This window comes from Gorilla gorilla, chromosome 7, assembly GCF_029281585.2.
Source record: "Gorilla gorilla gorilla isolate KB3781 chromosome 7, NHGRI_mGorGor1-v2.1_pri, whole genome shotgun sequence".
NCBI classification, from domain to species: Eukaryota; Metazoa; Chordata; class Mammalia; order Primates; family Hominidae; genus Gorilla; species Gorilla gorilla.
In genome coordinates, this window is record NC_073231.2 from 99980089 (window position 1) to 99994962 (window position 14874).

General features: G+C 39.3%; 1 protein-coding gene across 4 annotated transcripts in view; it reads right to left on the reverse strand.

The window, feature by feature from the left end:
* Positions 1-356: 356 nt before the first annotated feature.
* CDH17 (cadherin 17) overlaps positions 357-14874 on the reverse strand; it is a 65524-nt gene continuing 51006 nt past the window's right edge. The window contains exons 15-17 of one of the 4 annotated variants that reach the window (XM_055349397.2): positions 4077-4193; positions 3827-3940; positions 357-1538 (exon numbers count right to left, since the gene is read on the reverse strand). In XM_055349397.2, the coding sequence (XP_055205372.2) occupies positions 1438-1538; positions 3827-3940; positions 4077-4193 (332 nt within the window). In that variant the 3' untranslated portion in view covers positions 357-1437. The remainder of the gene's footprint in view (positions 1539-3826; positions 3941-4076; positions 4194-14874) is intronic. The other 3 variants (XM_063709371.1, XM_063709372.1, XM_055349398.2) reach the window with 3 other exon arrangements.

Sequence of the window (14874 nt, forward strand, 5' to 3'; positions counted from 1 at the left end):
CTGGCCTGATGCCAGCCAGAGCTCTCCTGCATGAGGCATCTCCCAGGCTGGAGGCACTGGGGTCAGGGACCTACTTGAGTAGGCAGTCTGTCCCTTAGCAGAGTTCGAGTGCTGTGCTGGGAGAATCCTCATTGTCAGGATTAGCTGCTGTCTTCGGAGCCAGCAAGCAGGAACATTTAAGTCTGCTGAAGCTGCGCCCACAGCCACCCCTTCCCCCAAGTGCTCTGTCCAGGGAGATGGGAGTTTTATCTATAAGCCCCTGACTGGGGCTGCTGGGGAGGCAATTTTTATACATGAAAAATAACAATTGTTATTCTGTCCTTCCCCTCCACAAATAAAAACAGAGGCAGAGCGGATCAACAAACAAAACTGACTACAACCAATGTTTATTCTTGATTTGTCACCACTCTTTTCATGTCTTGTTTTCTTCCACATGTTAAATATATAATAACCAAAACTTTACTAACATACAAATAAAGAAAACATGCGCAGCATGTATGCATGGCAGGTAGTGAGGAAATCTGGCCAGCTGACTGGTTCCTTTACCAAGGTTTGCAGAGTAGGTTGTGTTTGAACACCTTCTGTGGGTCTGTGTCATCTCCAAGTTGAAGAATTTCAGCCAAAGAGCAACATGTCACATTGGTTAAAGATGGTTAATGACACAGAAACATTTCTGTTAATACTAAGGGCAAAGGCTGTTCTTTTATTTATTTATTTTTCCTGAGTCCTCACTTTTTTCTTCTCTGACAAATGTTTGAAATTCAGTGAAATACCAAAGGAGTCAAGGATGAAGGGGACACAGGATGGAATCAGAAAAAACATAAATGGAATCCAGGCAGTTCTATGAGACAACACTGATATATCTCCTTGATAAAGAAAAAAATGTACAGAATATTTAATGAGTCTGTCTTGCCCCAAAAGGGAAAAACACAAGTAGCTAAGCCATTTGCAGAGAGGAAAAATGTCATGGGAAAATGAAAAATATCTCTAATGTCTATAGCACATGAAATATCTAAGTAGGTGGGTGCAGTGGTTCATGCCTGTATTGGGAGACCAAGGCAGGCAGATCACTTGAGGTCAGGAGTTCAAGACCAGCCTGGCCAAATGGCAAAACCCCGTCTCTATTAAAAGTACAAAAATTAGCTGGGCATGGTGGTGGGTGCCTGTAAGCCCAGCTACTTAGGAAGCTGAGGCAGGATGATCACATGAACCCAGGAGGCGGAGGTTGCAGTGAGCTGGGATCGCACCACTGTACTCCAGCCTGGGCGACAGAGCAAGACTCCACCTCAAAAAAGAAATATTTAGCAAATATTAAAGGACAAGAGGGAATATCTGTTTAAAAAATTATAATGCACATGTTAGATGAAAAGTAATAGGATGAGATGGTTGTTGCTGAAATAGCACTTGCTATATAAATTCAAACATTCCTTTTCAAATTCAGCTTCTCAGAGGTTTGACTTCAGATGCTTGAGCACTTTCAACATTATCTTTGCCTTTATCCTTCTTTATGCGGATAAACACAACTGCTAAAATTATACCTAAAAGAAAAAACCCAGGGTCAAATAAATGGGACCTTTTAAAATGTACTGTCACATTCAGTTATAAAGTAGTATTATGGTAGGAAAAAAATGACTCAACTTCATTTTTGTATGTGGTTCAACAAAATTTCACTGTCCTAGTGAATAAGGGACTCTAGTCGTTGGCCTTCTTGGAGAAATGAGCTTATCATTTATCCTGTTGTATGTATGTATCAAGTCCCAAATCATAGCTGACTTGGTGGCTCTCGCTGGATCTCGCTGTAAGAATATAGGACCTAATGTTCCACACTATGGAGTGTATATGTCCCACACTATAGAGTGTATAAGCACCTGACAAAGTTCCTGAACTTTATATATACTTAATATTGATTCTATTCTTCCCCTTTCCTAGAGAAAACAATCCAATTAGCACAACTAGAAAGCTGTTCTCTGACCTGTTCACCTCCCTGAAGCTGATTTTCATCGTGTCCATACCAACTATCGCATTTCCTTGGGCGCCTTCCTCCTGGATCCTGCCTACGTTGTTGTGGGACCCTGGGTAGACTACTTAACCTTCTTGGTTTCTCCCACCTGATACATCAAAATTACACTGTGCAGCTCAGCACTGATTGTGTACTGTCAGAGTCCACTACGAAGAAGGAGTTGTTTTAAGGAAATTAACCTGCTAGTAAGTTTATAGGAGGAATCATGGCAGAAAAGACTGGATGCTCAGAAACTTATAATTCCAACCCTATCTTGAAAATAAGGTCATGAAACTGTAAAATCCTATTACTTCTATTTCTGGATGTTCCCAAACTCAAGCAGTCTTTAACTTGTGGTAAGATTATGGAATTAAATTGATATGTTAAGAAAATTGCTATCTGATTTGTAAATTCAAAAATCCTTTCAAGGTGGGAGGGCAAATAGAATAAGAAAAGGCACAGCGGCAGAAGGGACCTATGTAAGTGAGTGGGACCTCAAAAAGACAGCTCAATTACCATGAAAAGTGTGCAGTAGATAGTGGTTCTCAGGGAGGAATGATGATCACCATGCACACATTAGGATGGGAAGTGGCCATGACATGAAGGCCCTCCCATGCCATAGGGAGTCCAGACTGAAGGGTATAAAGAAGTGAGACCCCCTTTAGATGCATGAATCAGAGTCCAATGTGACACACTGGATCATGGGAGAAAAGACCAGATGCTGAGAGAACAATCAATAATACTTAGAATAATCCTAGTCCTTCTTTTAAAAGAAAAAGGATATGAAACCATAAACCCCTTCACTCAGGTACACATGAAATAATGAAGTATCTATTCCTAATGTTTAACTTGTGGTGGGGACAACAGTTGAAAGAGGGCAATTACTATATAGGTTGAGTATCCTTAATCTGAAAATCTCAAATCTGAAACTTTTGGGGTACCAACTTGATGTCACAAGCATAAAATTCTACACCTGACCTCATGTGACAGGTTGCAGGCAAAACTTTGTTTCATACACAATATTATTTAAAATATTGTATGAAATACCTTCAGACTATGTGTATAAAATGTTTATGAATCACGTGAATTTTGTGTTGAGACTTGGGTCTCATCCCCAAGATATCTCATCATGTATTTGCAAATGTTCAAAAATCTGGAAAAAACCCAAAATCTGAAACACTTCTGCTCTCAAGCATTTTGGGTAAGGAAACACTTGGAATAGGCACTGAGTTGTTTGCAAAAAAGAAAAAGACAGCTAGATCAGGGGACTGTACTGTCTAGCCAAGCTAGGGGCTATGGCAGAGGCTGTGGTCATGATGCAATGGGTTATTCTGGGTAGTAAAGAATCAGGGTTCTATGCATAGGGAAGTTCTGCACTATACATTTCAGGTGTCTCAGCATCGCCACTGGAAGGCTAACTTCTGCCTGTAACAACAATGGCAGGTGAGACCATAAACTCTGGTGTAGGATCTGTGTATGTCACTCTTTCCCCCACATCAAGCACAGTGCCTGACACATGGCGCAGCTACTGCATTTCTTCCCTCTTTATCACAAAAGCTTTGTAACTAGGCATAATATATGACAGTTGATGACCATAAAGCCCCTTATATTTCTAAACTAATAAGGCAATAGAGACAGAGGGTGGTACTAAAGCTGTAACTCCAATCAAGAAAGTCTGATGTAATTTGCTGGTGATCTACCTTCTGGGCTATTGCCTGGGTTGCCATTTGAGCAGCCACCAGACCAGTCCAGGAAGACAGGCCCTGAGATGAGCTCACAGTTCTGAGGCCCAGGATAAGACTCTTTGAATTAAGAAATTACACTCACCAATCACCAGAAGGGTGGTCAGCAGTATACCAACTGCCATGCCCACAGTGGGTATCCCAGTCTGATGACCTGCTGGCCGGAAACAACTTCCTTCCACACAACTGCAGAATGTAACTGAAAAGCAGGACAGTATTTGGTAGGATAAATTCTCAAGTGAATAGTTGCAGAATCCCATATCAAAGACAAGAATCTCCTCAAACAGCCCATGGTGACAGATACTAGCCTGAGTTGCCTATAGCAGAATATCTACCTGGTAAAGAAACAATGCCTTCCAAGGGTGGCCGACCCCCATCATTGATGCGGATCAAGACGACATACTCCCTCTCCTCAAAGTCTGTGTGCCTGGTAGACAGTCGGGCATGAGTACCTGCCAGGACAGGAAAAAAAATGAAAATACAACTTCAGACCCTGGATTAGCAGGAATAAAGCTCATTTTGTATCACATACTAAGGTTGACTGGAACATGGCTGGATATGAGTTAAACTGCCCAAAGTATCATCCACATCATTCCACATGTATCTTCCCATAAGGTAAGAAAGGGCTAAAGCATCCTTTAAGTTCTTAATTCATGATTTCTCTGTAGAAATTTATACTAAATATAGTCAATTATCATTTGTAGCACTTATGCTTATAAAGTTGCCCCAAACACTGAATTAATGAATGCTGAACCATTGCTCCTAGAGGAAAGACAGGGTTAGGTTTCTGTGAGCTTCTAGTCATATTTTCCCTAACTGATCAATACATAACCTCGCTTTTTGTGCATTGCTGTTTAAAGATATCTTATTTAACATATATTGTTCATTCTAACATTTAACTCACATCTAACAGCACTAGAACTTCCTGAACAAAGCTTATCAAACACACATATTTAGGTTGGTGGAAAATAATTGCAGTTTTGGACATTACTTTTAATTTGTGTCCCAAACCACAATTTTTCTCTGTAAGGCACACATCACAGCCTTCCTGTGCTTAGGAATTCTAGATAGCACTTTAGCACTATAGTTCAAAGCCATTTTTTTTTTTTAATCATGGGTCATCTTTTCGGTTTGACCCTGTGTGGTTTTTTTTAATACTTTGTGCACATGTACCCTAGAACTTAATGTGCAGGTTTGATACGTAGGTATACATGTGTCATGTTGATTTGCTGTACTCATCAACTCATCATTTACATTAGGTATTTCTCCTAATGCTATCCTCCCCCAGACCCCCACCCCCTGACAGGCTCTGGTGTGTGATGTTCCCTGCCCTGTGACCAAGTGTTCTCATTGTTCAATTCCCACCTATGAGTGAGAACATGCAGTGTTTGGTTTTATGTCCTTGTGATAGTTTGCTGAGAATGATGGTTTCCAGCTTCATCCATGTCCCTGCAAAGGACATGGACTCATCCTTTTTTATGGCTGCATAATATTCCATGGTGTATATGTGCCACATTTTCTTAATCCAGTCTATCATTGATGGACATTTTGGTTGGTTCCAAGTCTTTGCTCTTGTGAATAGTGCCACAATAAACATACGTGTGCATGTGTCTTTATAGTAGCATGGTTTATAATCCTTTGGGTATATACCCAGTAATGGAATTGCTGGGTCAAATGGTCTTTCAGGTTCTGTATCCTTGAGGAATCACCACACTGTCTTCCACAATGGTTGAACTAATTTACACTCCCACCAACAGTGTAAAAGTGTTCCTATTTCTCCACATCCTCTCCTGCAACTGTTGTTTCCTGACTTTTTAATGATCACCCTTCTAACTGGTGTGAGATGGTATCTCATTGTGGTTTTGATTTGCATTTCTCTGATGACCATCTTGTATTTCTCTGATGACCAGTGATAATCATGTTGATGTGTCTGTTAGCTGCATAAATGTCTTTTGAGAAGTGTCTGTTCATATCTTTTGCCCACTTTTTGATGGGGTCGTTTTTTTCTTGTAAATTTGTTTGAGTTCTTTGTAGATTCTGGATATTAGCCCTTTGTCAGATGGGTAGATTGCAGAAATGTTCTTCCATTCTGTATGTTGCCTGTTCACTCTGATGGTGGTTTCTTTTGCTGTGCAGAAGCTCTTTAGTTTAATTAGATCCCATTTGTCAAGTTTGGCTTTTGTTGCCATTGCTTTTGGTGTTTTAGTCATGAAGTCCTCGCCCATGCCTGTCTTATGAATGGTATTGCCTAGGTTTTCTTCTAGGGATTTTATGGTTTTAGGTCTAACATTTAAGTCTTTAATCCATCTTGAATTAATTTTTGTGTAAGGTGTAAGGAATGGATCCAGTTTCAGCTTTCTACATATGCCTAGCCAGTTTTCCCAGCACCATTTATTAAATAGGGAATCCTTTCCCCATTGCTTGTTTTTGTCAGGTTTGTCAAAGATCACATGATTGTACATGTGTGGTGTTATTTCTGAGGCCTCTGTTCTGTTCCATTGGTCTATATATCTGTTTTGGTACCAGTACCATGCTGTTTTGGTTACTGTAGCCTTGTAGTATAGTTTGAAGTCAGGTAGTGTGACACCTCCAGCATTGTTCTTTTTGCTTAGGATTGTCTTGGCAATGCGGGCTCTTTTTTGGTTCCATATGAACTTTACAGTTTTTTCTAATTCTGTGAAGAAAGTCATTGGTAGCTTGAAGGGGATGGCATTGAATCTATGAATTACCTTGGGCAGTATGGCCATTTTCACGACATTGATTCTTCCCGTCCACGAGCATGGAATGTTCTTCCATTTGTTTGTGTCCTCCATTATTTCGTTGAGCAGTGGTTTGTAGTTCTCCTTGAAGAAGTCCTTCACATCCCTTGTAAGTTGGATTCCTAGGTATTTTATTCTCTTTGCAGCAATTGTGAATGGGACTTCACTCATGTTTTTGCTCTCTTTCTGTTTTGGTGTATAGGAATGCTTGTAATTTTTGCACATTGATTTTGTACCCTGAGATTTTGCTGAAGTTGCTTATCAGCTTAAGGAGATTTTGGGCTGAGACAATAGGGTTTTCTAAATATACAATCATGTCATGTGCAAACAGGGACAATTCGACTTCCTCTTTTCCTAACTGAATACCCTTTATTTCTTTCTCTTGCCTGATTGCCCTGGCCAGAACTTCCAACACTATGTTGAATAGGAGTGGTGAGAGAGGGCATCCTTGTCTTCTGCCAGTTTTCAAAGAGAATACTTCCAGTTTTTACCCATTCAATATGATATTGGCTGTGGATTTATCATAAATAGCTCTTATTATTTGGAGATATGTTCCATCAATACCTAGTTTATTGAGAGTTTTTAGCATGAAGGGCTGAATTTTGTCAAAGGCCTTTTCTGCATCTATTGAGATAATCATGTGATTTTTGTCATTGGTTTTGTTTATGTGATGGATTATGTTTATTGATTTGTGTACCTTGAACCAGCCTTGCATCCCAGGGATGAAGCCAACTTGATTGTGTTGGATAAGCTTTTTGATGTGCTGTTGGATTCAGTTTGCCAGTATTTTATTGAGGATTTTCACATCGATGTTCATCAAGGATATTGGTCTAAAATTCTCTGTTTTGGTTGTGTCTCTGCCAGACTTTGGTATCAGGATGATGCTGGCCTCATAAAATGAGTTAGGGAGGATTCCCTCTTTTTCTATTGATTGAAATAGTTTCAGAAGGAATGATACCAGCTCTTCTTGTACCTCTGGTAGAATTCAGCTGTGAATCCATATGATCCTGGACTTTTTTTGGTTGGTAGGCTATTAATTATTGCCTCAATTTCAGAGCCTGTTATTGGTCCATTCAGAGATTCAACTTCTTCCTGGTTCAGTCTTGGGAAGCGTGTATGTGTCCAGGAATTTATCCATTTCTTCTAGATTTTCTAGTTTATTTGTGTAGAGGTGTTTATAGTATTCTCTGATTGTAGTTTGTATTTCTGTGGGACCAGTGGTGATATTCCCTTTATCATTTTTTATTGCATCTATTTGATTCTTCTCTCGTTTCTTCTTTATCAGTCTTGCTAGCGGTCTATCAATTTTGTTGATCTTTTCAAAAAACCAGCTCCTGGATTCATTGTTTTTTTGGGGGGTTTTTTGTGTCTCTATCTCCTTCAGTTCTGTTCTGATCTTAGTTATTTCTTGCCTTCTGCTAGCTTTTGAATGTGTTTGCTCTTTCTTCTCTAGTTCTTTTCATTGTGATGTTAGGGTGTCAATTTTAGATCTTTCCTGCTTTCTCATGTGGGCATTTAATGCTATAAATTTCCCTCTACACACTGCTTTAAATGTGTCCCAGAGATTCTGGTACGTTGTGTGTTTGTTCTCATTGGTTTCAAAGAACATCTTTATTTCTGCCTTCGTTTAGTTATTTATCCAGTAGTCATTCAGGAGCAGGTTGTTCAGTTTCCATGTAGTTGTGCGGTTTTGAGTGAGTTTTTGTCCTGAGTTCTAATTTGATTGCACTGTGGTCTGAGAGACAGTTTGTTGTGATTTCTGTTCTTTTACATTTGCTGAGGAGTGCTTAACTTCCAATTATGTGGTCAATTTTGGCATAAGTGCTATGTGGCGCTGAGAAGAATGTATATTCTGTTGATTTGGGGTGGAGAGTTCTGTAGATGTCTATTAGGTCTGATTGGTGCAGAGATGAGTTCAAGTCCTGGATATCCTTGTTAACCTTCTGTCTCATTGATATGTCTAATATTGACAGTGGGGTGTTAAAGTCTCCCATTATTATTGTGTGGGAGTCTAAGTCTTTGTAGGTCTCTAAGGACTTGCTTTATGAATCTGGGTGCTCCTGTATTAGGTGCATATATATTTAGGATAGTTAGCTCTTCTTGTTGAATTGATCCCTTTACCATTATGTAATGGCCTTCTTTGTCTCTTTTCATCTTTGTTAGTTTAAAGTCTGTTTTATCAGAGACTAGGATTGCGATCCCTGCTTTTTTTGCTTTCCATTTGCTTGGTAGATCTTCCTCCATCCTTTTATTTTGAGCCTATGTGTTTCTCTGCACGTGAGATGGGTCTCCCAACAGCACACTGATGGGTCTTGACTCTTTATCCAACTTGCCAGTCTGTGTCTTTTAATTGGGGCATTTAGTCCATTTACATTTAAGGTTAATATTGTTATGTGTGAATTTGATACTGTCATTATGATGTTAGCTGGTTATTTTGCCTGTTAATTGATATAGTTTCTTCCTAGCATCGATGGTCTTTACAATTTGGCATGTTTTTGCAGTGGCTGGTACTGGTTGTTCCTTTCCATGTTTAGTGCTTCCTTCAAGAGCTCTTGTAAGGCAGGCCTGGTGGTGACAAAATCTCTCAGCATTTGCTTGTCCGTAAAGGATTTTATTTCTCCTTCACTTATGAAGCTTAGTTTGGTTGGATATGAAATTCTGGGTTGTAAATTCTTTTCTTTAAGAACATTGAATATTGGCCCCCACTCTCTTCTGGCTTGTAGGGTTTCTGTAGAGAGATCCACTGTTAGTCTGATGGGCTTCCCTTTGTGGGTAACCCGAGCTTTCTCTCTGGCTGTCCTTAACATTTTTTCCTTCATTTCAACCTTGGTGAATCTGACAATTATGTGTCTTGGGGTTGCTCTTCTCGAGGAGTATCTTTGTGGTGGTCTCTGTATTTCCTGAATTTGAATGTTGGCCTGCCTTGCTAGATTGGGGAAGTTCTCCTGGATAATATCCTGAAGAGTGTTTTCCAACTTGGTTTCATTCTCCCCGTCACTTTCAGGTACACCAATTAGACATAGATTTGGTCTTTTCACATAGTCCCATATTTCTTGGAGGCTTTGTTTCTTTTTACTCTTTTTTTTCTCCTTGCTTTATTTCATTAATTTGATCTTCAATCACTGATACACTTTCTTCCACTTGATTGAATCAGCTACTGAAGCTTGTGCATGCATCACAAAGTTCTCCTGCCATGGTTTTCAGCTCCATCAGGTCATTTAAGGTCTTCTCTACACTGTTTATTGTAGTTAGCCATCCATCTAACCCTTTTTTAAGGTTTTTAGCTTCCTTGCGTTGGGTTCAAATGTGCTCCTTTAGCTCGGAGAAGTTTGTTATTACCAACCTCTGAAGCCTGCTTCTGTCAACTCGTCAAAGTCATTCTCCATCCAGCTTTGTTCCGTTGCTGGCAAGGAGCTGCAATCCTTTAGGAGGAGAAGAGGCATTCTGGTTTTTAGAATTTTCAGCTTTTCTGCTCTGGTTTCTCTCCACCTTTGGTCTTTGATGTTGGTGACCTACAGTTGGGGTTTTGGTGTAGATGTCCTTTTTGCTGATGTTGATGCTATTCCTTTCTGTTTGTTAGTTTTCCTTCTAACAGATCCCTCAGCTGCAGGTCTGTTGGAGTTTGCTGGAGGTCCACTCCAGACCCTGTTTGCCTGGGTATCACCAGTGGAGGCTGCAGAACAGCAAATATTGCTGCCTGATCCTTCCTCTGGGAGCTTTGTCCCAGAGTGCTACCCACCTATATGAAGTATCAGTCAGCCTCTACTGGGAGGTGTCTCCCAATTAGGCTGCATGGGGGTTTGGGACCCACTTGAGGAGGCAGTCTGTCCATTCTCAGAGCTCAAACACCGTGTTCGGAGAGCCACTGCTCTCTTCAGAGCTGTCAGACAGGGATGTTTAAGTCTGCAGAAGTTATCTGCTACCTTTTGTTCAGCTATGCCCTGTCCATAGAAATGGAGTCTACAGAGGAAGTAGGCCTTGTTGAGCTGTGGTAGCCTCCACCCCATTTGAGCTTCCCAGCCGCTTTACCTACTGAAGCCTCGGCAATGGTGGATGCCCCTCTCCTAGCCAGGCTGCCACCTTGCAATTTGATCTCAGACTGCTGTGCTAACAGTGAACAAGGCTCTGTGCGCATGGGACCTGCCAAGCCAGGCACGGGAGAGAATCTCCTTCTCTGCCAGTTGCTAAGACCTTGGAAAAAGTGCAGTATTTGGGCCAGTTGCTAAGACCTTGGAAAAAGTGCAGTATTTGGGTGGGAGTGTCCTGTTTTTCCAGGTACAGTCTGTCATGGCTTCCCTTGATTAGGGAAGGGAAATCGCCTCACCCTTGTGCTTCCTGGGTGAGGCGACACCCCACCCAGTTCAGAGCCATTTTAAACAATGAAATCACCAATGAAAAGCACAGAAACGTGAAAAACAGGGCACTACATAAACTGCAAAAAGAAAAAAAACCTAACTAACTTAACAATGTGAGAGCTGGGAATATGTGTGTCCAGTAACTCAAATTTTTCACCACTCTACCAGTGTCCATGAAAGCAAAAGCAAAAGCTCCTGTAAATACTGACTTTTGGGTTACAAATTTTATCACGTAGGTTATTTTATAAACAGAATCTGCAAATAATGGGGATCGACTGTATGTGTCAGAAGATTGGAGAGTACCTGGGACTGAGCTTCTGTAGACCTGATTCTGGGTTTCAAATCTGCTGCTTGTTAGCTATGTAATTGGGTAAGTCATAACACTTATAGGCCTCAAAATCCCTCTGAGTCCAGAAATAAGGGTATGCATGATATTATACCTGGTTTTCAGGGCATTTACCACCTTTTTTAAAATAGAAAATTGAGAGTACAAAAACACTAAACTTCAAATTTCTAAACAAAAATTTGATTTTGCTACAATTCACACTTATGCCCTCCCTATTCATATCAGCCAAGAAATTTTCCCAAATTTGGGAAGATTTAAATATGCATATTTAAAAATTATTATGGCCCACCTAGATAAGATATAGTAACAAGGGACCAGATTTACCGTTCCACCAAAAACAACTAAAAGAACAAAAAATATGTGAAACCATGGGTTTAAAGATTTATATATTAGTCAATGGACAGTGATTTCTGAAAGAAGGAAAGCAAATGAGGTAAATTTTATAATTGCCTCAGCTTACCACCCAAAGCAAATATCCAGGTATCAGTTGCAGGGAGCAGGAGCTCAGACAGAGCCCAGTGATGTCCCTGAGTTGAGGTGATGGAGCACAGGAGTAAGGCGAAGTTAAGAAACTAGAGTTTACAGAGCAGAGTCCCAGAGAGAGCTGCAAAGAGAATGCGCACTAAAGAGATTTATAGAGGGGTCTCTTAAGGCTTTAGCTGAGTACTGATCAGGTATGTATATGAAGGAACTACTCAAGGCTGGGGAAAGAACCACCTAAAAAGATTAGAGAACACAGCGCTCACAAAGAGCCAGGAATCATTCCTTGTCCCTAGAGCTAAAAATCTCATAATTCATGTGCTACCAGGTAGAATACATAGAAGGCTTCACCTCACAAGTTTGAAAACATTAGCCCTAGAATAAATGCTGCCCTGGCCCTATCTAAGAAAACTTAAAAGCAACACGTGAAAGCATCAAACTTTTTCCAAATAATCTAACTGTATTTCACAATAAAGTTCAAGAATATTTATGGGAATACAGAATATTCAGCATCTAAATGTCTGGCATTTAATAAAAAATTGCCAGACATTCAGTAAAAGAGAAAAATATGACCTATGAGAGAAAAGATCAATTGAAGCCTACCCAGAAATTATACATATTACACAAATAGTGGGAAAAGACATGAAAACAGTTATAATTATATTCTATATGTTCAAGAAGCTACAAGACTGAGAAGTGTAGATAGATACAGAATATTTTAAAAACCCATATCCATTTCCAATTTAGAAAAAAAAAAACACCTCACAAATAGGAGTAAAAGGCAAAGTCCTAAATCTAATAAAGATGACCTACAATAAAAAACCTACAGCTAACATCACACTTAATGGTGAAAGGCTAAATGCTTTCTTCCTAAGATCATGAACAAGTCAAGTATTTCCGCTCTTACTACCTCTCTTAGACATTTCACTGAAGGTTTCAGCCAGTAATAAACAAAAGGCATACAGACTGAAAAGGAAGAAGTCATTATTCACAGACAACATGATTGTCTATGTAGAAAATCTATGAAATCTAAATAAGGTCAGCAAGCCTCTAGAATACAGATCAGTATACAGAAATCATTATATTCCTATATCTAGAAATATTTAGAAATTGAAATATTTAAAATATCAAAAATATGAAATGCTTAGGGAAAATTTTGTAAGAACTATACACTGAAAACTAAAACACATTGCTGAACGAAATTAAAGAGCTAAATAAATGGAGACATATACCATGTTCATGAATTGGAAGACTTAATATATCAATTCTCCTCCAGATTCCCCAGTAGATTCAACACAATCTCAACAGGATTTTTTTGGTAGAAAGGAACAGGCTACATTCTAAAATTTATACAGAAATGAAAAAGACATAGAATGAAGGAATTTTAAAAAAGAACAAAGTCGGAAAAATTAATCTACCTGATTTCAAGCCTTATACAGCTACAGCAATCAAGACAATGTGTTATTGGTATAAAAATAGAAACAGAAAAATTCAGAAATAGATTTATGTATGGGTGGTCACTTGATTTTTGCCAAAGTTGTTAAGATAATTCAATGTAAAAAAGGATGTTTTAAACAAATGGTGTTAGAACAGTTAGATAGCTATGTTAAAAACAATAAACTTTGGTCTTTACCACACCCCCTATGCAAGCATATCTCAGCGATATGGGTTTGGTTCCAGACCACTGCAATAAAGCAAATAGCTCAGTGAAGCAAGTCACACAGATTTTTTGTTTTTCTACTGAAATAACAGCTTATACTATACTCTAGACTGTTAATAGCATTATACCTAAAAAAAAAAAAAAAAAAAAAAAAAAACCTAAATGTCCATACCTTAATTTAAAAGTACTTTGTTGCCAAAAAATGCTAATGATTATCTGACCCTTCAATGAGTCATAATCTTTTTGCTGCGAATCATTTCCTGTCTCAATGTTGGTGGTTGCTGAAGGCTGGGATGGCTGTGGCAATTTCTGAAAATAAGACAACAATGAAGTTTGTTGCACTTATTGACTCTTCCTTTCATGAGAGAGTCCTCTGTATAGCATGTGATGCTGGTTGATGGCATTTTACCCACAAGACAACATCTCTCAAAAATTGGAGTAAATCTTCTCAAACACTGCCACTGTTTTATCAACTATGTTTATGGAATATTCTAAATCCTTGCTTGTTATTTCAACAATGTTCATGGCATCTTCACCAGAAGCAGATTCCATTGTTCAAAAACAAACAAACAAACAAAACACGTTCAGTTGTAAGAAGCAACTCTCATTCATTCCAGTTTGATCATGAGATTGCAGCAATTCAGTTACATCATCAAGGCTCCACTTCTAATTCTAGCTCTATTGTTATTTTCACCACGTTTTCAGTGATTCCTCCACTGAAGTCTTGAATCCCTCAAAGTCATCCATGAGGGTTGGAATCAATTTCTTCCAAACTCCTACTAATGTGTATATTTCAACCTCCTCCCATGAATCACAAATGTTCTTGATGACATCTAAACTGGTGAATCTTTTCCAGAAGGTTTTCAATTTACTTTGCCCAGATCCATCAGAGGAATTACTATCTAATAGCAGCTATAACCTTATGAAATGTATATCTTAAATAATTTGAAAGTCAGAATTACTCCTTGATCTGGGGCCTGCAGAATGGATGCTGTGTTAGCAGGCATGAAAACAACATTCATTTCCTTGTACATCTCCACCAGAGCTCTTGAGTAACCAGGTGCATTGTCAATGAGCAGTAATATGTTGAGAGGAATCTTTTTTGGGGGACAGTAGGTCTCAACAGTGGCCTTAAAATATTCAGTAAACTATGCTGTAAACAGATGTGCTGTCATCTGGGCTTTGTTGTTCCATTGACAGAGCACAGACAAAGTAGATTTAGCATCATTCTTAAGGACCCTAGTATTTTAGGAATGCTAAATTAGGGTTGGCTTTAACTTAAAGTCACCAGCTGCATTAGCCCTAACAAGAGCCAGCCTGTCCTTTGAGGCTTTGAAGCCAGGCATTTACTTCTCTAGCTATGGATGTCTAAGATGGCATTGTCTCCCAAAAGAAGGCTGTTTCATCTACATTGAAAAGCTTGTTTAGTGTAGCCACTTTCATTAAGGATCTCAGATCTTCTGGATTACTTGCTTCTGCGTCAATTTGCTGCATCACTTTGCACTTTGTTATGGAAATAGCTTCTTTCCTTAA